The sequence below is a fragment of the Mastomys coucha genome, unplaced genomic scaffold (assembly GCF_008632895.1).
Source record: "Mastomys coucha isolate ucsf_1 unplaced genomic scaffold, UCSF_Mcou_1 pScaffold15, whole genome shotgun sequence".
In the NCBI taxonomy this organism is placed as follows: Eukaryota; Metazoa; Chordata; class Mammalia; order Rodentia; family Muridae; genus Mastomys; species Mastomys coucha.
The window spans coordinates 26,458,498-26,481,677 of record NW_022196897.1 but is presented as its reverse complement, the minus strand read 5'-3'; the positions used below and the strand labels follow the sequence as shown (position 1 = coordinate 26,481,677).

The following is a 23,180-nucleotide window of genomic DNA, read 5'->3' as shown; positions in this document are numbered from 1 at the left end:
CTCTCCTGTTTGGTCCCTTGCAGTCTCAAAATGTCTCTACCATGCATCAGTTGTATCCCAGCTTTGTCACTGAAGGCTTTGGTCCTTCATGTTTCTTTAATCATTAATCATATTTTCTCAGAGAATTCAGGTTACTTTTCAGTTCCTGTGAATTTTGGATAGCAAGGCTTTGTTTCTCATTGGGTCTAGGTAAACCAAGCCCTGGAATGTTTGCTTCTGTACCTTCTGGCACAAAATCAGGCTCTGTATCAGGCCTATGGTTTTTAAGTCATTCAAGCCCTAACTGGTTTTGACCTGTCTATATTCCTAGCCAACAGGCTCATAAGTAACAAATGGCACATGACAGACAGCCTCTAATGTAGACCTGAATATGTGGAAGAGATAGATCTTAGTCTGCATTTAGTTCTACTTGATTGTTATGTAGTTAGCCATCTGGGCCACCCATTGTTGTACCCAGTACTTCTTAGGTAGAAAACAAGGGTTGCTAGAATCTTAATCTAACGCCTCCAGAGGGTATCCTGAGATCCTAAGCTAGCTTCCAGTCTCAGAAGAGGAGAGTTAAATACCTACAGAAAGGATCTCACAAAGCTTTTATGTAGTGTATGAGGAAGAGGATGACAAGGGGACCATGGACCTTGAGAAGAATGAAAATGAGACTCAGAGACCCACCTTGGGTCTAGAGTCTCTAGAGAAATAGCTCATTTGAAAGGCTGAGCAACTCTGGCTCCTGGACTGTCACCACCAGGGGGCACAGTGAGAACAGGAAAGGCTTCTGAAGGCCTCTGTTCTCAGCATCTCCTCTGCCTCTGGCCCTTGGGCATGTTTGCCTATGAGTTTTGTTTTGGTTTTCCTGCATGTGTAGGTGTGTGTTGTTCCTTATACTGGGTATGCTCCAGACCCACCCTATTGAAGTTTACATTGCCAAAATTAGAACAAGAATGAGTAAGAATTTCTTCTAAGGCTTGAAACATCAGAGAACACCATTCCCTCATAATTTCAGAAGTTTCTAAGCCCCCTTTTCCCTCAGCAGCCTCTTCTCACCAGATCATCTCACTGTGCCCTCTCTCCTCCCCCACCTCAGCTTTTTGCTGGCCTCAATCCTACCCCTTTATAAGAAGTTGAGTGAAAATAGAAACCTGTGGTCAAGGGCAAGAGGCCTACTACCAAGGAATACCCTCTCCTGTGCTCCTAGACTCACTCTGGCTGATGGAAGTGACTCTGTCCTGTCCCTGCCCCCAGGTATGCTGTGACACAGGCAGAGCTGTTTGCTCTGCTTTGCCGACTGGCCGATGAGTTGCTCTTTAGGCAGATTGCCTGGATCAAGAAGCTGCCTTTTTTCTGCGAGCTCTCAATCAAGGATTACACGTGCCTCTTGAGCTCTACATGGCAGGAGTTAATCCTGCTCTCGTCCCTCACAGTTTACAGCAAGCAGATCTTTGGGGAGCTGGCTGATGTCACTGCCAAGTACTCACCCTCTGATGAAGAACTACACAGGTGAGAGCACGGACTGGAGAGGCTATTGTGAGTAACCAAGCCATCATCCTCCCTGTGAGGCACGGCTGCCTAGCCTCCAAAGGAGCATTAAGTCCTGCAGACCTAAATTGTAACCCTTACCCTGTCACATACTAGCTTTGTGTTGACAGCCAGTCACAGGTTCTAAATGGATAGACTAGGTGGAACAGTAAATCCCTCTCCCACAAAGTGAGGATGGCGAGTTAAGTGCCATGCAGTCAGACAGACAGAGTGCTAAGCTGTTGCTTTAAATGTTTATCTAGATTAGTAGGATGGTATATTTGGGAAAAAGAAAAATCTAAATTCTAACCTTAAGGGCCTTGGGAGTTATCTTGGTATCAGTTGTAGGCAACTTTATATTACTGATTCTTTCTCACACCTTATGGTAGCATAGATGCCATTGTACTTGTTTAGGATGAGGAAGTTGAAGTTCCTAGAATCCAGCCCTTAAGGGTTTTAGATTTCAGTCTACAGTGTAGCCTTGAGCTTGTCCCACAGCTTCGCCTCCCCACCCACTTTACCTGCCTGACTGCTTAGGCTCTGTTGTGGTACCTGAGGCGCAGTGAGATATTAAAAGCATAGGACTGAGTCCGGCAGACTCCTGGTTGTTGTAAGGTTCTCTTCTAGCGTACCTACACCATTAACTCCTCCTCTGGAACAGCTCTTTTCCTCCATGCTATTTCCAAATACTACTTTACTCACTTTCTTTGAAGATCTAGTGCAGATGAGACCCTTGATTTCTGATCCCCAAATTAAGACAAGTATTTCTTTCAATAATTTCTCTGGTTTATTAATTTATTCATATGAAATGTCTTACATAGCTTAATTCACATTTAAATATACATTTCAATAAACCACGTTTATTGGACAGTTTAAATAATAGAAGTTATATGATTTAAAGTTGCCTAGAACAGGAATAAATGAGATATGGAGAAGATAGGGTACCAGCTTCTGTAATTCTCTTCACAGGTCGGGGGTGCATCAGTTCCCACCATCCTATATATTACATAAAAACAAGGCCAATACTTAGGGAGAGAGCAGGGCTTCCAGGCCTTTGGGAGCTCTGTGCACAGCTGAGTGGGAATCTGGGAAGCAGCTCTCTCTTTTCTAGCATTGCCTTGTTCACTGTCTTCAGGGTGCACCTACCTGACATTTTGTCCTATAGACAGATGACCCAACCCCTTGTCTATAGCCTCTAATTCATTGTTTCTATCAGATTTCTGGCTCTAGCTCATAACGTTGTATTGAAGGGCTGTTTGGATAGCAGTAAGTTTACTGAAATATTGTTGCTTTGTAGACTTGGCCTCAGGGAACCCAGCTTTCCTGTTTGCCTGGGATCTTCCAGCTCTTCTGGGACTGACTACCTGTGGTGGCGGTGGCGGTGGTGGCGGTGGTGGCGGCGGTGGTGGTGGTGGTGGTGGTGGTGGTACAAGAAGAAGAACGATCAATCTCTCAGTTCTGTTCCCTGAAGCATGAACAGTTTTCCAGGCAGATACTCCAAAGATACATGTGTTGGGAGATGTTGGGGGCAGGGCTTCTAGGAACAGAGACCATGTAGGTAAAGTGTCTGTCTTTCATTTCCTTTTCTCTCCTTCTTTCCCTCCCTTAATGTCTAGTTCCATCGATTTAAACCCAGAATCTTATAAGTGCTATGTAAATGCTCAGTCATTGAGATGATATATCCCCAGCCTCTTGACATATGCTATATAAGTGCTCTGCCATTGAGATTGACATCCCAGGTCCCTTCTCATTTATCTTGAGATAAGATCTCACTAAATTTCCCAAGCAGACTTCAATTTTAGAATTCTCTTTCCTCAATCTTTTGAGTACCACACCTAGCTTAGACATGGTTTAAGTTCCAATTCTTACAATCTATAATGCAAGGTCATATTGAGTAGATTTCAGAGGGTATAAGGACTATTCAAACACTGACTAAGGGAAGAGGGCTGTACTTTTGTACTTGGCTTACCCCAAGAACAGACATTTGAGCTGCATTTTGAAGTGAGAATTTTCTAAGTACAGTATAGAGGCCAATGTGAATGCAGGAGACTAAAAGAACTCCTATAAGAGCTGGGCATGGTGGTTCATGTCTTTAGTCCCAGAACTGGGCAGAGGCAGGCAAATCTTGCTCTACAGAGCAAGTTCCAGGACAGCCGAGGATACACAGTAAGACCCTGCCTAGAAAGAGACAGAAAGCAAGGGAGAGAGGAAGGGAAGGAAGGAGGGAGGGAGGAAGAAAGGAAGGGAGGGAGGGAGGGAGGGAGGGAAGGAGGGAGGGAGAGAGGGAGGAAGGGAGGGAAGAAGGGAGGAAGGGAGGGAGGAAAGGAGAAAGGGTTACCTAGAAATAATCTTAGGTGACTGTGTAAGGTTCCAAAATCAGTCCTGAGTATTCGGGAGCAGAAAACTGAGGTAAGAGAAGTGAATGGAGACAAAGATACAGACAAGGCAGTTCACAGGTGTACTTGAAAACATGCATACCTGTAATGCCAGCACTTTTGGAAATGGAGTTAGGAAGAGCATAAGTTTGAGGCCCACCTAGACTGCATGAAACTTTGGGTGGTAGTAGTGGTTGTTGTTTGGGGATTTTTGTTGTTTGTCTGTCTTTCGAGACAGGGTTTCTCTGTGTACCACATTGGCTATCCTGGAACTTGCTCTGTAGACTAGGCTGCCTCAAACTCACAGAAATCCTCCTTCCTGCCTCTGCCTCCTGAGTGTTGGAATTAAAGATGTACGCCACCACCTTGTTTGGTTTTTTGTTTTTGTTTTTGTTTTTTTAAATAAGAAGAAAAGAAGACTTTGGATTTGATGTGTGGGACAGGTTGCGTTTGAGGAAGTGTTTGGTGTGGGCAAGACTAGAGTAAGGCTGAGTGAGAGGCTGAACAAGAGGCTACTCTGTATCCATGGAGAGAAAAACAAGGCAGGATGACACAGCAGTGACTTGGGAAGAGAGGGCAACCAAGCTAGAGATGTCAGGGATGTGGCTTCAGCAGGACTCTGTGATTGAGAAAGGTTGTGAACCCAAGCTGTCTCAGTGAGGACCAAACCCTGGGAAGAACATGGTGGGAGATAAGCCATTCTGTGTTGGCTTGGGTGTCTTGAAGTCTGAGTTACATACAGGAAGGACCAGGAGGTCATCAGATCTGGAAGTTGAGCCTCTGGGGTTAGGTTAATCACTGCCAAGCATCCCCTTGCTGCTAGAATTCCAGGGTGAGGAGTCTAATTGGCCATAGCTCTTTCCTACTTTGCTGTACTACTCCCACTCTCCCAGGCAGCCTTTACTTTTTCATAGCTCCTGAGTGTGAGTGCCTGCTGTCAGGAAAAGGCTTCCCAGATGATGCATGACCGGCTCCTTTTCTCTTCTCAATACTGAATCAAGTTTATGGTGCCTATTCCTCATCAGACTGTTATCAGACAGAGAGGTGGACAAATGTGATTTAAAGCAGATTGTAGCACCAGCCAGTGACTACTCCTAGCACTAATCAACACCTCTTCATTCCCTGGAGAAGATGCTTGACTCAGACGGACTTTAATGGGTACTAGTTCTCCAGCTGGGCAAACACAGGCCTTTTGCTCCTTTTTACAGAAGAATGACAACAATAGAGACACTGTGAGTGTATAACAACCAACAGGGCTTGCTGCACCAACTGTATTATTGTTTTACTTACATTATTGTTGACTCCTTGCCACCATCCTATGAGACTGGTACTACTAGCCTTTGTAGATATATATAGACCTTGGGTTTCAGAGAGAAGAAAATGCAAGGCTACAAAGGTAGAAAAAATGAAGCTAAGATTACTACACAGGTCTGTTGTGCTCCAAAGCCAGAGTTCTCCATCATTACACTATACCAAGTTCTTAGGAGGAATGATTTTCTAGAATGTGTCATGGAGCTGTAATCTGATTTGTATGTGGTACAAAGATGACAATTCCTTAAAGATTATAGCTGAAGACTGCTGCTGGGGAGGGTACATTTAGATGAATGGGACCAGAGAGCTGGTCCTCTCTGCCCCTGAAGAGGATATAACTTACATAGTGTCAGCTTCAATTGCTGACTGAATGGTCCAGTGGTTTGCGGGATCCTGGCAGGAATGTTTTCCTTGTCCTAGAATGCTTGTGTGATAGGAACCTGGGAGAAGAATGGGTGTGTTTGTCTGGCTTTATGGCTTTGAATGCTGATAATTTGTAGACAGGGAATACAGGGGCATCAGAACTGTGGAGTGGGCAGATGTGGAGGAGGAACGGCTGGAAGAGAAAGCCGGCCCGTGGAACAGAGAACAACTTTGTTTATCAAAGGGTGGGATGCGGGTGTGGAGGAAAGCTTTGCAGCCAAGCTATAGAGACTGAGTGGGGACTGCTGGGCTGGCTGCCAACCCCAGCCACTGCCAAGGGACTATGATGGCTTCTTCTTGTAAGAAATTTGGAAAAGAGGGGTGTACTATTCCCAAGAGAAAGGACAGATCCTGGGCATATATACAGGTCCAAACACTTGAGAGCGCCTTTGTGTCCCCCAGATCAAGATAGCCAGGAACAGGTTTGGCACTGCCGGCCCAGGGTCTGGATGATAGCCACACACCTGCAGATCCTACCGTGCAATGGTGAGCACTTGGAGCGAGAGCTTGCTGATTAAGGGACAGAGCATTATTTGTGCTGGCTGCAATGCTCTGCTACCAGACAGAAGACAACAGCATCCTCCCCACCTTCTTTGTCATGTTCCACCTTAAATATCCCACCCTACTGCTCCACGCCGATAGATAGTGAACCTGGAGTAAACCCTTATCTCTCTGAACAGCTTAAGTAGCCAGCAAGTACTATTATAGGGAGTGGTCTTCACCCCTAGGCACACTACTTCCTACAAGGTTCATCTCCTAGGGCAAGGCCCCAGGATGAGATGCTATTTATGGTTTCTGATGAGATAGCATGTGGCAGCCTTTTCCAGGTAGCATGTAAGAACTTGACAGGGTTGGGGTAGGTGGTACAGCACCAGGAAAGCCCCCGTGCTTGGAATTCAAAAGCCCTGGCTCTTTCTTATTATGTTACTTTGGGAGAGTCACCTCTTCCTTATCCTAATACAGAGGTATATGGTTCATCTCACAAGTTATCAGAAAAATAAGAATGCCTGTGAAAAGGCCTTTATGTCAGGAGCACAGTCAGTGGCTGCTCTGAGCCTTCATTCCCACACAGGAACAAAGGAGATTTTCATTAATACACTTTTTTTTTAAATTGGGAGGATAAGGTTTTATATATAATGCTAAAAGTACCCAGCATTCAACATGCAACAGGATGGTTGGTAAGGGTTTTAGAGTGGATACTCAATATGAATTTGTCTATTAATCAGTCTGGGACAGTAGTAATAGAGTCCTAAAGACCATGGGGCGAGAACAGTGAGGAACTTGAATTAGCCTTCACAGTTTACAGCAGCTCACGTTGGACCTGAGAGGCTGTGGTAGCATGTCTGGGGCCTCTTTACCTAAGAATGCTCTATCCCCAGGGTGCTCGTTTCTAGCCCAAAGTAGAAAGTGTGGCCAGACTTGGTCCTGGCTGCTAGAGCCCACCTTCCTGAACTATATGTCACAACCCTGCAGGAGGCTGTGTAACTGAATGTAAAGGCATTACTAAAAGATTTCTAAACCTTCAACAAGTAGACGTTAGTTCAAAATCAAATGCACTATGTATCCTCGATGTCTCCCTATGAACACTTGGCCTCTGGCAGCACTCAAATGTGCTTCCCTGCTGCCTTAGTTCTCAACACTCATTTGATCACACGTGCCCTCATACATAAATATTGCCACAGATACCTTAGCTTAAATCCCAGGTTATTGTCACTTTTGCTCTTCTAGAAACAAAATGGCCTAATTATGGGAAAAAAAGACTTCAAGGATCATCCTCTCATCATTCCTCATTATTTTAAGTATCAAATTGGGTGTTTTTAGATTATGTCAAGTTTTATTTTAGCCAGGTGTGATGGTACATGTCTTGAAACCTTAGCATTTAAAGGCCATCTCTACTGCACACAGAGATCAAAGCCAGCTTGGCCTATGTGAGACCCTATTTAAAAAAAAAAAAAAGTTTGCTGTTTGAGTTTATGACTTGAAATTAATTTTGAAAAAGTGTTAAATGAATTTGACTTGGAATTAGAGCGTAATTTTTAACAATTTCTGAAATAACCCTAAATATACTTCTGCTACTTCATACCTAAACCATTGATGGTTATAAAGTCAAAATATCAATTAAGCCAGATGTGGTAGAACATTCATTTAATCTCTAAACTCAGGAGGCAGAGATGAGCAGGTCTCTGAATTTGAGGCCATCCTGTTTTATGTAGTGAGTTCTAGGCCAGCCAGGGTCTAGAAACTTGGCCTCAAAAAAAAAAAAAAAAAAAAAAAAGATTAACTTTGGTGTATGTCCTACAGTGTCAAATAGAAGTGTCCCACAGAAGCAATTTAATTATTCATTAAAAAGATAGTAAGCATGCCTCTCATTTGTATTTAAACTTGATTTTATCTTTAATAAATGGTAAAATTATATGCCAAAGAATTGTCTTAAATGTATTCGGACTGGAGAAAAGCACTTAATAGGTAAAGTACTTATAGCATGAGGACCCCTAGTTCAGGTACCTGTACTCATGTAAAAACCTGGGAATGGGGCTGGTGAGATGGCTCAGTGGTTAAGAGCACCAACTGCTCTTCTGAAGATCCTGAGTTCAAATCCCAGCAACCACATGGTGGCTCACAGCCATCCATAATGAGATCTGACTCCCTCTTCTGGAGTGTCTGAGGACAGCTACAGTGTACTTACACATAATAAATAAATAAATCTTTAAAAAAAAAAAAGAACAAAACCTGGGAATGTCTGTAACCACAGCACTGAATGGGAGCAGAAACAGGCAGGTCCCTACACCTTGCTGGCCAGCCAGTCTAGCCAAATTAGTGAGATGTGGAATTCAATTAGAGACTGGTATCCCTAAAAATAAGCTGAAGAACAATAATGAAGGGCACAGTGTCAACCTCTGGCTCCTTATGTGTCTTACACGCGAGCGCGCGCGCGCGCACACACACACACACACACACACACACACACACACACACACGCCACATATACCAAAACATAGAGTAGAAATAAGATGAATTCCACTGTGGTTTATTATTAGTATTAGATTTGTATACCTGTTTTTTATTACCTATGTAAGAATTCATCAGGTGAAAAGAAGTCATGTGTAAATAGTTCAAGAAGCCTGCCTGTTCTGCATGAGCCAACTACCCTGGATACTAGAAGAGCCTTGGGAAGTTAGTCCAGGTTCCAGGTTCTCATCCCACCCCCAGCTGGCTGTGTTTAGGCTGGCCAGTGCCCTTTCCATGTTGAACTTGAGTTTCTCAGCTGTATGTTGGTAGTGATTGTTTCACCCGGCTCTTAGGGTTGAGAATGCACAGAAGGTGCCTAGCACAGAGCCTCTTGTGGTATAAAGACTCAGCAAGCATTTCCTTCTACCTTGGGCTAAAGTCAGGAATGCCAGTAGGATTTTTTTATTGTATATAATCTCAGCCTTGCTAGAAACAGTGAACCTAAACAAACATAATTGGAAGCATTTTCCACATTGTGGCTGAGGCTCTCGTAGAGTCACCATGGCAGCTGTCACTGAGACTAGAGACTGCATCTCCACAAAAGCTGTATCTTAATATTGTCACATCACTCTTCATTTCTACCCCAGATCTCCTTCAGCTCTTGTTAGCATAAGCAAGCAAACATTATTTTGCAGAGGGAGACCTAAAAGCTTACAGGGTCAAATGACTTTCCCAGAATCTCACAGCTCTCTGTGGTACAGCTGGATCTGAACCTGGATTTACTTGACTGTCTGACCTTGGAAACAGCAACTTATGTAATCTGTACTGGCTGCCATACCAAGCATGGATTTCCCTGTGGGTTCCCTCTCCCCCAAGTGGAGCTTCTTTCCTATCATAGATAACATCTGTGTGCCCTTCCAGGCCTTTGCTTGTATCCAAGGTAAAAACCTGTATCTGTTCTCCAGATTTAGTGATGAAGGGATGGAGGTGATTGAACGACTCATCTACCTGTATCACAAGTTCCATCAGCTCAAGGTCAGCAATGAGGAATACGCGTGCATGAAAGCCATTAACTTCCTGAATCAGGGTGAGTAGGGGGGCAAGAGCAGCAGTTTGGTTTATGTATTTATTTTTGCCGTAAGCACTTGCCCTTCTGTATCACATACACAACTCCCCACCCCCCACCTCCACTTCCCGCCCCCAGGACTGTCACAGAATCTGTCACACCATGTGACCATCAGTCTTGGAAGGCCTGCCCTCCCCCTAGTCATCACCCTGCTACTCGACAGTGCAAGGAATGCTTAGATTTTTTTTTCTTGAAGTCTAAATGCCACAATCTCTATAACTCACAGAGGAAGGAAGAGGATTCACTTTGTTTAGTCAGTTTTAATGCATTTAAACACAGACATCAAGGACAGAACGTGCGTCATTTAAAATATGTACAAGTTTACCAGCAACTGAAGAAGAGAGCGTGACTGATGAACCTGTTGGAGATAAGGCTGGTTGACAGGCTGACCATGGCTCTGATGTCCCAGGGAAGAGTGGTGGTGGGCAAACCTCCATGTGCACATGAAGCCCGCTCTTCATCAGAGGAATCCAGTTGATTTATAGGCATATTGCCAACAAGTGGCATGTGGTAGTTGCTGGGAGCTGGCCTGTGAAAGACAAAGTAGCACATGAATGCCCCATTCCCAGAGTGGACCTGAGTGCTTTTGTTCCTGTAGCTTTAAAAGTGCTCAGTTTTCCATTCTGGAGACTTTTGATCAGCCCTTCCTTTTTTACCACTATTCCCCACTCATCTTTCCAGTACAGTATAAACCCACTACTCCCATCTGTATACCATCATGCATGCATAGAGAAGGTGACCTACATGCCTTCTCTAGCCAAACCCTATACCGTGTATTAAGGATATTGGCAGGGGTTGGGGAAAGGAGAAAAATAAAAACCAGGCCAGCCCCCAGGTCCCTGAAGAATTTACATGTCAGTAACACTCAACACAGTAATTGTACTGTATTTGGGGGAAGATTGGTAGCAACTTCTTAGAAGAGGAAAAATGGATTGTACTGGACCTCAAATGCTTGGTATACTTTACATGCTGAATGCTTTATTCATCTTCTGTACGTTATGCATAAGGATATGTGTGTGCGTGTGTGTGTGTATATATATATATATATATATACATATATATACACACACACATGTATGTGTGTATATGTATATATATGCACATATATATGTACACATACATACATACATACATATGTGTGTGCAGTAAGACAGAATAGTAGAGACACAGGGACTTGGACACTGGAGATGATAGGTGTCAGGCTCCTGGCAAGCTCTGCTTCAAAGATGCTCTGACGGGTTATTGGGTAAAGAGTTGGCCACCACACTCGCTGGTGCCTGTTTTGTGCCACCATACCCTTTATTAAGAGCTCAACACTCTAAGGTGCAGTCAAAGGACCATCCTTTGTATATTTTTCCTTTTCTATCTTACTTCCCTTTATCCAGATCTTAGTTTCTCCACATTAGAAAAAGAGCAATCTTTTTTATGACTACATTGAACAATGTCTCATTTTTTTACAAATCTAATGTCCCTCCCCCAATTCCCTAGGTGATTTTTGTTTTTGTTTCCAGATATCAGGGGTCTGACCAGTGCCTCACAGCTGGAACAACTGAACAAGCGGTATTGGTACATTTGTCAAGATTTCACTGAATATAAATATACACATCAGCCAAACCGCTTTCCTGATCTGATGATGTGCTTGCCAGAGATCCGATACATCGCAGGTAATATTCTGGATCCAGGCTTCCACCCTTCCTTGCATCTCCAAGCTTATGAAGAGATTGAGATGAGCAATATTCATAGGATGCTCACTCTAGGCTGTCACCAACTGCAGACAATTACTACCTTTGCCCTCAGATAAGTTCTGTTATAATAGAAAGTCAGTGTCACTGTCACTGTCTTCAGACACCATAAGAAGGCATTGGATCCCATTACCATGTGGTTACTAGAAATTGAACTCAGGACTTCTAGAAGAGCAGTCAGTGCTCTTAACCACTGAGCCATCACTCTGACCCTGAACTGTACACTTTTAACTTTTAGATAATGAATTTTATATGTGAATTATATGCCAGTTTTCAAAGACTTTATTTCATAGGATTGCACAAACTCTTTCCAGGGGCATAAAAAGTGGCATCTTTGAGCTTATGTTTACAAATGAAATTTGTATGTTGCAGTGTGTTGTATTTGTGGTCTTGCACTCTGCTAAGTTCCTGACAATTAGTAGGTCTGTCTCAGTGCATAACCTTGGCTCTTTGTTGTTGCCTTATGACATTTAATGAGGACTCTTGGTTTTGTTGTCCAGCACTCACTGGAATAATGTTTAGACTGGGTTGTGTTGTTTTGTTTTGTTTTGTTTTTCTGTAAAATTTAGCAGCACAACTTTTAAAGGAAAACATGTCAGTCTAACAGAATTTTTTTCTCTATTTCTTGAGCCACAGGGCAGTCTAGCAGACCTAGGCTGGACCTGGCAGTATTTTCAATCACCTAGAAAGCTTTTGAAAAACAACAGTGTTTAGTAGGTTGCATCTCCAGACATTCTGACAACTGGTATGGGGTGAAGGCCAGGCATCAGTATTTTTTAATGCCCTCAAGGTGATTCTAAGGTACTGACAGGGAGAACAGGGAGAACTACAGCCTTGTGTATTTTGCTTGCAGTATTTGTGTACTTAAAGCTCTGAGAAATTTGTCAGCGAAAAAAACTGTCAAACTTTTTATCTCCAGACATTTCAAATTTATTTGCCCCTGTAACTCTTCTCCTTAGAGTTCCCTAGAACTTTTATTAATCACTTACTCTGTTTTGAAGAGTAATGTTTTATAGAGTGCTAGAGAGTTGATGGGAAGCAAGTTTCCTGTAGTCTTTCTGCTGTGAAAAGCTCAGTAGGGCTCCTCCATATCAGCTGTAAAACAGGGGTAAGAGGCAATCACAGACAGAAACACGAGTCTAATGAGACAATGCATTAAACTGGCTGGCACAGAACAAGTGTAGCAGACAGGAGAGTGAGCATAGATACCCTGACACCATCAAACCCTTGTGGCCGTCTCAGTGCTTCTGATAACCTTGCCCTCATCCTGGGCCAAGCTGATCCAGCCGCCTGAGTGGAGATAAGGCAGGCTTTCCTTCCCCACTGGCCACTGCTAACTCATCTCTTCCCTTTACCTAGGCAAGATGGTGAATGTGCCCCTGGAGCAGCTGCCCCTCCTCTTTAAGGTGGTGCTGCACTCCTGCAAGACAAGTACAGTGAAGGAGTGACCTGTGCCTGCACCTCCTCGGCCACCCATAGTGCCTTGGGTAGGCAGCACAGGCTCCAGAGGAAAGAGCCAGAGACCAAGATGGAGACTGTGGAGCAGCTACCTCCATCACAAGAAGAATTTGTTTGTTTGTCTGTTTTTAACCTCATTTTTCTATATATTTATTTCACGACAGAGTTGAATGTATGGCCTTCAACATGATGCACATGCTTTTGTGTGAATGCAGCAGATGCATTTCCTTGCAGTTTACAGAATGTGAAGATGTTTAATGTTACCGTGTTGTCATTGTTTAGAGATAGGTTTTTTTGTATTTTGAGGGAGAGGGTAGGATGGACTAGATGAGTAAGTATATCCATAATGTTGACAAAGACAACTACCTCAATGGAAACAGGTGTATGACCATCCCTACCTTTTCCACATTTTCTCAGCAGATACACGCTTATCTGTTAGAGAGTAAACTGCCTTTTTTTATAGCCACAGACTTCTAAGTAAAAGAGTACACCAAAGGAGCAAAGTGGTATAGGGAGATTTACTAATGGCCGGTGGGACGTCTGAGAGGCAATTTTGATTTTGATCATCCTGTCCCACAAGCGTGAAGGGCAGAAACTCTGCCTTACCTTCTGCTGCACCCCTCCCCTACATGCTGTTGTCAGTTGATGCTGCTGTCAAGTTTTCATCCAGGTAGAGTCCTGACAATAAGTCAGTCTGTAGGACTAGCCTCGCAGTGCCCTTGTGGCTCATAGATGCCTAGTTTCTTAACCTAGATCTACCAAGGCCTAACTTCTTCAGACTCCATCCTCTTATGAATTTGACTTCCTGTCAGTCCTTTAGAAAGGTGGCAGGAAAATGCAATGTTCTGAATTCTGATGCCATTTCTGATTTATTCTTTACATTGTTTCCCTCAAAAGGTAGATGGGCAAAGGCCAGGCTGCTGAAAGAATACAGACTCCTTTGGAAGTCCCTGTTCTCACCCCACCTTATCCCCCCGAACTAAATCCAAAACTGCCATTTTTAAGCAGTAGAAAGGACCAGAAACTTTGCTCCTAAATTTTGTTGTAAGTTCTCCCATTATTTCCAAAATGAGATTTGTTTGCCAGGGTCTAGAACAGAAAGCCAAGACCCAGAGAAGCCCAGCTATTCTTTCAAGTATTATCAGGGGTCTGATGACCCACCAAGGTTTGGAGGGATGGAGCCAGAAGGACCTAGAAGGGAAAGGGGCTTTAAACTACCTCATGTTTCTAAGGGCTTGGCTGCTGCTCTGCAGCTGCAGCCTGGACCCCCCTGTGCTTTACTGCCTACCCCATCTAGTTCTAAGAAGAATTCTCACCCTCCAGACTTTGGCCAGACCAGCTAGGTTTGTCTTAGAGTTGTTTCAGCTGCTTTTCCCTTTGTTTGTGCCAGGCTCTCTTAACCACCAGTACCCCAGACTCATGCTTGTATCCCTTGATGGGCCTGCCTTACCCACAGTATCTCTTTTAGCCTTTTTTGTCAGGATCTGTTTACGCTTCCCCAGTGAAACCTATTAACTTACTCTGGAGGCTACTACATCCTGTGCCTCCTAGGTAGTCTCCACTTGTCAGTTTTTCTCTCTAGTGAAATGTTACGGGTACCAGCAAAGTGACAATATGTCCTCAGATATCCAAAGTTCAGAGCATTATTTCTTCTCATTCTTATTCCCCAGCCACTTGAGAGAGAGAGAGAGAGAGAGAGAGAGAGAGAGAGAGAGAATGTTCCTTGAGAAAGTTCCAGATAGAATGTTTTTCACGTGTTTGTGGGAAGATATATGTATTGGTGTGTCTGTTTCTGAGCTCACAATATTTTCTTGTTTGCCTGAATTTTTACATTTAACCAACCAGATCATGTTATTTGGCTCTGGGTCAGATTCACAGCTGCTTTCCTCAAGCTAGAAATCAGAGACACAGATCAGACAGTGCCTGAGTGCACACAGCAGCTTTCTTTGCTTAGACCTCCGTTTATCAAATTGTTAGGTTTTTAAATTGCTTTTCAAATTAGCATTTTACCTGTTGTGTTGAATGTCAAAGCTCTGATGAGACAAGAACATGTCTCTCCAATAATGTAGTATTAAACAGAGCAAGTTGTTAATTTGTAGAGTGGGGGAAAGGTTCTGCAAGTTGCCATTGTACAAATCCATTTTTACAAATGTTTGCAGCAGATTCCACAGAACAAAGAGCCCATTCATTGCCAAGAGCCCTGCAGAATCTCTGAGCCAAGTGGCTGTGTGTTCCGAGCTGGAGCCTGACCTGTGGACCGCCTTTAATGTCTTCTGCACCCAGTCCTTTTATGACATGGGCTTCTTTTAAACAGGGTAAAGTAAATGTGCTGCATTGCAAACTCAGGTATTATGAGGAGAAGGTAGGAGTGTAGCTAGCAGCGTGGAGACATTAGGTCAGCCACTAGATGTATTTGTGATTTTGGTTTGAAGGACACAGAGAAAGGTTGGAGGAGGAGGTTTGGTATGCTTGTTTTTTGCCTTTTTTCCCTATAATGTTTGGTTAACAGGCAGCCTTTTAGCTAGTGGAAGAAGGGAAAACTTGTGCATGTTACATCTCATTCCTCTCTCTCCTGTCCTCTCTGATCCAGGCCACTGAAAATACCTCACTTTGAGTGAGATTTTTTTAAACCATAAAAAAAATATAGCCCCCAAAGCCATGTAGAGAAGGAGACCCCACCTCCGTGCACTATGCCAAAGCTAGGTTCCCCTTCCTTTTCTTACGTATGCTTTCTTGACCCAAGGCAGAAGTGTGGAGTCTTGGAGCTCTGTAATTCCTGTTCTCTGGCTCCCTTTATAGGCCATTTTTGTCCTTTGCAAGGTTTGATAGTCTTACTCTTAGTTTGGAGAAATTCTCCACAACTCATTTCAAAGCACTCTACCTGGCTCTGACGCCCAGTCCCCAGAGCCAACCTACAAATGGAGGCAGGCCTCTAGGGAAGCAGGCAGGAACCTCCCTGTCCTGATCTAAGAACAGTGGAAGTGAAGGAGAACACCCCACACATCTCTGGCTTTAGGATACTGGGGTTTTGGGGTTTGTTTTTTAATTGCAGTTCTTTTAAGAAATTCAACCTTTCAGACCAGCCCTTCCACTAAACTTTGATTCTTTTTCTTTACTGCTTTTTTAAGCGTAAAAAAGGAAAAAAAAAAAAAAGAAAGAAAGGAAGCCCACTCAGCTGACCCTTCCTCCCCCCCACCCCCCGTCTGTGGGAGCCTGCACCCTCTGCCGTCCGTCCTCCTCCCTTCTCCTCACGCAGTGTCTGTGAAGTAGAGTTTTATCTGTTTCTTAGGATGAAAAACGGCAATCATCTCACCAGGTGCTGGAAACTGGTCAGCCTTGAAGCAGGCACTTCTGGGACCACAGCTCAGGGATGTGTATTTAATTACAGGGTCCCCAGAAAGCCCTCTCTTGGCTGCCACAAGTAGCATCTTTCCTGGTCTTGAGAGTCAGACCCTGACTACTTCCTCAGAGTGAGCAGCCCCAGGCCACTGAACTGAAAGCAAGCTTGCATATAGGTCTGGGCTTCCTCAAGACTTTTGACCTACATGTGAGCCTCTCCTGGTGCTCATGAGAAGCCTAGACCCTCTGCCCAAACCAAATCCTCTTCTTATCCAGCAGTCCTAAGTACACCCAGCTTGCTTGGGTATCAGCCGTAGGCTCAAATGGAAGCTATGGGAATGGCTAAGGCCTGCTCCAAACCCAAGAAAAAATGTGCTACTGTAGAAGCCAGTCTTCTAACCCTAAAGCCAGCCCTGCCAGCCAAAGGGTTCTCTTGCTCTTTGCTGACCTTTTTCTTAGCCGAAATATAATAGGTGATAATGTTTTTACTCAAATTTCCATGGGGGAAAAAAGACTACCTCTTGAGTGACATCCTGGTCGATTCCTCTTTGAGGAGTCCTGTGGGAAAAGAATACTGTAGCTCCCGTGCTGTTTACATGTTTCTGTCGGGAACGAAACCCTGGACTGTTGTGTTTTTGTCTGTGTTGCCATCCCAGGCCTGTGATAGGGGCTTGTGGCTGCATTGTAATGTCTGGGCAGTGTCTGGGGAGTCCTTTCCACCTGCCCAGCTAGGGACAAGCCATCGCTAGAAGTAGCCTCCACCCCCTTCCTATGCTCCATAGCTTGGATTTCAGGGACTCCGATGGCAAGTGCATCATGAACCTACCTCAGGCTACCTCCCAGTCCTCCCACAGTCCTATGTAGGAATCGAATGAATGGATGTCTCTGAGCCCTTGTTCCCAAAGGGCCGGCCAAGGGCTGCCTGCCAGCCTGGCTCCATCAGCCCTGCATGTCCAAATGATAGTTGGCGGGCTCTGCAGGCTGCTCAGGCCCTCTGCTACCTCCCACACTTGCCTGCTGGCAAGGGGTGGGCCCTGTTCTGTGAATTGACTACCTGTGGAAATGTGACCAATTAGTATGAAATGCATGTTTAGCAAGTATTAGGTACTGTATTTGAACCAATAAATGTGAATCCTCTGCACATGCCATCTGTCTGTGAAGCTTATCTTGGGCTCGGGGGAGGGATGGCCTGGTGTCCTGAGGCATGGACTCCTGCTCATAGCCAACACCACTCCCATCTCTGTTGCTGAGGGCTTGGCAGCAAATAGTTTGCTCCTGAACCTCAGGAGCCAGTGAGTGCCTGCTGCCTGCCGGGCACTGTGTTGATTTTTCATAAACCCAGACCACCATGAGTTTTGAGGACTATTGCCTCTTTTTGTAAATGAAGAAACTAAGATTGGGAATGATGAAAAGGCTTGCACAAGGTTCTCAGCCAGAAAAAGGCACAACTAGGGGATACTAGGTGAGAGATACACAGACCTTGGAAGCGCTGTGAGAAGATGGGTACAGGTAGTGAAGAGGGGCTTCCCAGATGAGAAAGTCTCCAAGCTGAGAACTTTCCACGAGGATAAAGTCACCACCACACTTTCTAAGATCTTATAAAACAAAACCTGAGGAAGGAACTGAGTTTGGGGATGCCATGGAGCCTGGAGCACTGCTGGAAGGAGTTTGGAGTTCGGGAGACAGCACTGTGCTTGTCTGTGACAGCAGTGTGCGGGGCAGTGCTAGCTTGTCTGTGACAGCAGTGTGCGGGGCAGTGCTAGCTTGTCTGTGACAACAGTGTGCTGGGCAGTGCTAGCTTGTCTGTGACAGCAGTGTGCTGGGCAGTGCTAGCTTGTCTGTGACAGCAGTGTGCTGGGCAGTGCTAGCTTGTCTGTGACAGCAGTATGCTGGGCAGTGCTAGCTTGTCTGTGACAACAGTGTGCTGGGCAGTGCTAGCTTGTCTGTGACAGCAGTGTGCTGGGCAGTGCTAGCTTGTCTGTGACAACAGTGTGCTGGGCAGTGCTAGCTTGCCTTACCTGCTCAGTTGTCTAGCAAGTTAATCCCTGACTCTCCAGAAAACTATTAAGGTTCTTTATAACTTCTGTAGGATGTGAGCAAATAGTGACTGAAAAGTCAAGGAACAGGACAGAGGCAACACAGGAAATGTCTTGAACCCAGATCCACCCAGCTACAAAATCCAGCCATCTTGTCCTGCTCACACACTGAGGCAGGGTGAAGGCTGTGAGGACAGAGGGAGTGTCCTCAATGGCAAGATAAAGGCCAGAAGAGTCTCATCCGTCTATTAAATTGTCCTGCATGAAACAGAAACATCCAGCTGCCTTCTGTGCTCCATGCCCAGCACAAGGTACCAAAGAGCCCTTGAGGTTTGAAAGAGGTGATTTGAAACAAAGGGCCCACAGCAGCAGGAGGTAATAGGCTGTCTTCACAGCCTCACAAGAGGGAGCAGATAGAAACAGGCACAAGGAGAAGTATATTGCTGCCTAGCGACAGTCACTTGCACCGTGTCCTGTCATCCCTTTTGCTCAGAAGCAGACAGACCCAGGGAAGTTTAACCATGTGCCTAAGATGACACATGAGCAAGCTGGAGAATTAACTTTTAAATTCAGGTCTATCTGATACCAAAGTTACAATAGCTTCCTCCCTGTTCTTTTGAGCACAAATGGAGTTTGTAACAAAGCTTAGGAACAAACGGCCTTTGGTTGAACCTTTCGCTATTCAAAAACAAGTCAGCCAATGAAAGATTAATCCTGTAAACTGTATACACAAGCTCAGCCTAATCAGGGCAAAAAGCAATATGTCCCAAGACCCCAACCTATGATTTCTCTGAACATAGTCACTCTTGAAGGCTTTGTCAAAAAAGAAACAGTTCAGGAAGTGAAGTGTATGCCAGAAACAGGAAATGCCACACTTTTTTTTTGTTTTTTTTTTTCGAGACAGGGTTTCTCTATGTAGCCCTGGCTGTCCTGGAACTCACTCTGTAGACCAGGCTGGCCTTGAACTCAAAAATCCGCCTGCCTCTGCCTCCCAAGTGCTGGGATTAAAGGCATGTGCCACCACTGCTGGGCTAATACCTTGCTCTTTATTTATCCCCAGACTTCCAAACCTCCTTTGTATATAGCCAAGACTCTGGGAAGTCCTACCTGAAGAAATACTCCACTTAGCCCTACTAGGACATACCAGAACTACCCCTTTGTTGGGTTTACTTTTGTCTTCTGTAAAAGTTCTGTTGAGTCAGCATTCCATGGGGTAAAATTAGGGGTAGTGCTCTCCCAAATATCTAAGTTGCTTCTTAAGTAATGGTGAGCTTGGAGTTTCCTGGAGTGTGTCGTGACAGTCTAGGAAGAAAGAATGGAAGATTATAGCTTAGCGTGAAACCCCAGGTTCTGTTTGAGCACAAAAGGACTAAGTGATGTAGACATAGAGTGGGTGACTATACCGACATCCATGGGGTCACTTCCCAGAGCAACTCAGTGAAATGCGTGCTCTAATGATCCCATTTTACAGAAGAGAAAACTGAAGCCCCAGACGATAAATAATTTTCGTAAGGAGACCTAACTAGGGAGCACACAGGAATGCATAGGAATAAATGTTGGGTGACTATTGGAAATATCTATGCTCTCTGAGCTCCTCACCAGGCTGGAGATAAGCAAGGATATCTCTGTGTAACCAGTAGTGAAACCTAGTGCTCCAGGTTCCAACAGTGGAGCCAGAAACATCCTGAAGTGATGACAGGGGAGGCTGCTGGGATTGGATGATCTGGCTGCAGGGAGTCCTTTCCAGGGTTTACGTTCCTCAGGCAACCTGTGAGCCAGCAGGAACATCAACAAGGGGTCTCAGTTCATCTCCACTGTGGAGTTTGACATTGACCCCGATAGATGCCTCCCTGGTCCCCACTGGCCCACTGGCATCGGTAGAGGATAGTACCTGTAGCTGAGGAGTTTAGGAATGACAACAGGCTTCACTGAAGTCCAGACATCCTTGGAGACAGTGTGCCGAAGCTGCAGCCCCTCCAGCAGCAGAGGCCAAACAAAGCCAGGAGCTTCCTCTCTCTTCAGCCTGGCCTTGGCCTGATGGCCCATCAGGAGTTTGGGTGCAATGACAATTAGCCTGCCAGCTCCTGTGGCAAAAGTGCCCAACTGCCAGACCCAGGGCTCCTGGAGACTTTGTTCCCTTGGCAACAAGTCTCACCATGGAGACCACAGCCCCATCCTTGCCCTCCTTGCAAGCTCCCTCTCCACAAGCCTTCCCTGCTCTACACCCAGTCCTTAGAGCGTGCAGGTATAGCAGAGTGCAGTATGGAAACAACAGGAGTCCAGTTTTGTGCACCCACTTTATGCCTGGCAAGGCTCTGTGCCATGCCACTGTCTCGTTTTGGTTGAAAGTGAGGCAGGCACCAGACCAAAGTCTCAAAGCTGATCAGTGCAAGAGCTGAAACTCGCATCCAAAGCTTCAGGTCTGGGTTCTGTATTTTTTTTTTTAGTCCCTGTGGCCACAGGACAAAGTCTGATTTGAACTCAATTGCTGGGTAGACCCTCATACACACCCACAGCTCCTACTGGCAGCACAAACCATGGTTTCAGCCCTGTAAGGTCCAGGCTGGGTCCAGCATCAATGGCAGAATTGCACTATTTTAAGCCAGGACTGGAGAGCCCCATGTGGGCACACAGACGGTGGGTCTTTTTCCCGGAAGTCACCATGGCCTCCCTCCTCTCACCCAGCAGCTTTCTGAGGCAGTCACTTCCCTACAAACAGGAAGGAGGTCCTTAGGCTAAGACCTCCAGTCCCAGTTTCCTCCCCGCCCCCCACTCCCCAGCCTTCTCCACTACATGGAGGAGCCCACCAGATCCTGCTTCATGTATCTACTGGGGATGGCTTCCTAGGTGGGTCAAAGGGGGCCTAAATGTTCCAGTCACCCTACTGTTCCCTGGACAGGCTTCCCCTTTCGGTCCTCTCACCACAGTCTGACTTTTCCCATTGAGGTTGGTCATTGAATCAGAAGAGCAGAGCTGTCCCCAAGATTGGGTCTAATTCAGGGACCCTGGAGAAAAAGCAAAGAAAAAAAAATTAGAACATTGAAAGTAGCAAAGAGAAACAAATTGGGGCAATCCAAGAGAAAGATATGGGGATAAACAGATTCATCAAGACAGAGAAGCGGAGAAAGCCAAGAGACTGAAGTGGGCTTGGGCTCAGTGGCAGCTCTGACTACCTCCCAAGCTCAGGCCCAGGCTCAGAGCTGTGGGGGGCCCACTGGCTGCAGAACTGGAGAGGAATGTGGGGAGCAAGGCTGGGTCACCTCTTGAGGGCCAAGCGTGTGCGCTTTGAGATAAGCTGCCCCAGGAAGGGGCCACAGCTGCGCTGCACGCTCCAGGAGCATGGCAGAGAGGCCCAGGCCCAAGGCTGGAGGTTCAGCCCTGCCAGACACCCAGCACCTGCCTCTGCCTAGAGGGGCTCTACCGGGCTTAATTCTAGAAGGTCCCAAGTCCCTTTGGCCCTGCCTTTCCTGGAAGTCATGCAGCTTCTAAGTGCATCTGTTGGAACAGCACCAGCCACCAAGAGGCACTTACCTAGCAGCTCCAGGTCTTGCAGTCTTGGCTCAGGTTTGGAGGATAGGAAGGGGATGAACACTAAGGGTTCTTGCAGAGCAGGAATGCCGGGAGGTTGGGATGCAGAGAGATATTGAGGCAGTCAGTTCTGAGTGAACCCCAAGTTGTCCCCGTGTGATCCTGTACTGTGGGATGTGTGTGTGTGCACACACTACCTCCAGTGTTGGGATAGGGGTGCAGTGGTGTACTCATCTACATGTTGCCAGTCTCTATACAACTGCCTCCACAAGTCCCTGGCTCAGTCTTGAGAACTAGCCACTAGAAGTGCTTAGTCTCCCCCCCAACCCCCCGCCCCTCACCAGGTGGTCCAGCCTGGTGAGCCACTGGAGGAGAAAAAGCCAGCAGGTCTAATGAAGGCCCCCCACTCCCCACCACCCTCCTCATGATGCAGCTGAGGCTCCCGCTGGCCACGGCCTTGACCCAGCACTATGGACTTCTCTGACATTGGCATCGGATCTGAACATCTGGCAGAAGGCTGATAAGGGGTGCAGCGGAAACAGCCTCTGCTGCTGCCAGCAGGCCCGCCCCCTACACTGCCCGGAACGGGGTCTCCACAACTAGTTCCTTCTGCCTCCAGCTCCCTGGGCCCCTTGGCCTTTAGTCCATTTTCTGCCTCCATCTCTCTATCTCTATCTCTTTCTCTCTCTCCCTCCCTTCCTCTCCCTTCCTGCACAATTCTTTCTCTGTCCCTCATGAAGTTCCCTCATTCTTCCCCTCCACTGTCTATGTGTCTTCCTTACCATTGGCAGGTCTCTCTCTGTCCCTCTCCCTAGCTTCTTTTTCTAGCTGTTTCTCCCCACTGTCCCCCAGTCACAACTGTCCCCCCTCCCCTTCCTCTCGGTGTCTGGATCTCTGCTTCTTTTGTCCTTTTTTCTACCTCCAGGAAACAAGCCTGGCACTTTGGGAAAGTCCCTCCTCAGGAGCAAGCCTGGACGCTTTGTTTGCCTTGGGGAGGCAGTGCTGAATCAGGGCCATGCGAGACTCTGCTTCCTTCATAGGTCTCCTAGCCTGGACCCCCAGCATTGGGGCTGCCCAGGATGCAGTGGATGGTGTGGAGGCTCTGCTTTCCCACTGCTAAGCTGTCTGTGCTTGGGTAACTTTAGAGAGATACTTCCTGACTCAGCCGGGTCCTGAACATTGCTCACAGTGAGTGAAATAAAGATACTCTACCCCATTCCCAGGATGGTAGCAAGGGTTTGAGACTAAACCTAGGTATGTAGTGATTCACAGGGATATAATAAGTGCTTATAATGCTTCCCATGTTCACAACCCCAGCTCCTTCCTGCTCTGTCTGGTCCAGTGATGGAGCACCTCTGTGAGTTGATGCCAGCCGGCCAGA

At 45.9% G+C, this 23,180-nt stretch overlaps 1 protein-coding gene and 1 long non-coding RNA gene across 6 annotated transcripts in view; one reads left to right on the top strand and one right to left on the bottom strand.

The window, feature by feature from the left end:
• The window catches only part of Nr6a1 (nuclear receptor subfamily 6 group A member 1), a 183,474-nt gene extending 166,093 nt beyond the window's left edge, over window positions 1-17,381 (top strand). For 3 of the 4 annotated variants that reach the window (XM_031370119.1, XM_031370120.1, XM_031370122.1), the window contains 4 exons: window positions 1,240-1,494; window positions 9,536-9,657; window positions 11,208-11,360; window positions 12,798-17,381. In XM_031370119.1, coding sequence (XP_031225979.1) covers window positions 1,240-1,494; window positions 9,536-9,657; window positions 11,208-11,360; window positions 12,798-12,886 — 619 coding nt within the window. In that variant the 3' untranslated portion in view covers window positions 12,887-17,381. The remainder of the gene's footprint in view (window positions 1-1,239; window positions 1,495-9,535; window positions 9,658-11,207; window positions 11,361-12,797) is intronic. The other variant, XM_031370121.1, reaches the window with a different exon arrangement.
• LOC116090111 lies at window positions 9,946-21,282 on the bottom strand. 2 transcript variants are annotated; one of them, XR_004118563.1, is made up of 6 exons: window positions 21,194-21,282; window positions 20,163-20,980; window positions 19,871-20,039; window positions 19,416-19,573; window positions 12,428-12,533; window positions 9,946-10,225 (listed from the first exon to the last, which is right to left on the bottom strand). It is a non-coding gene; the product is annotated as an uncharacterized LOC116090111 (long non-coding RNA). The 2 variants fall into 2 exon arrangements; XR_004118562.1 differs by lacking the exon at window positions 19,871-20,039.
• Window positions 21,283-23,180: the final 1,898 nt, after the last annotated feature.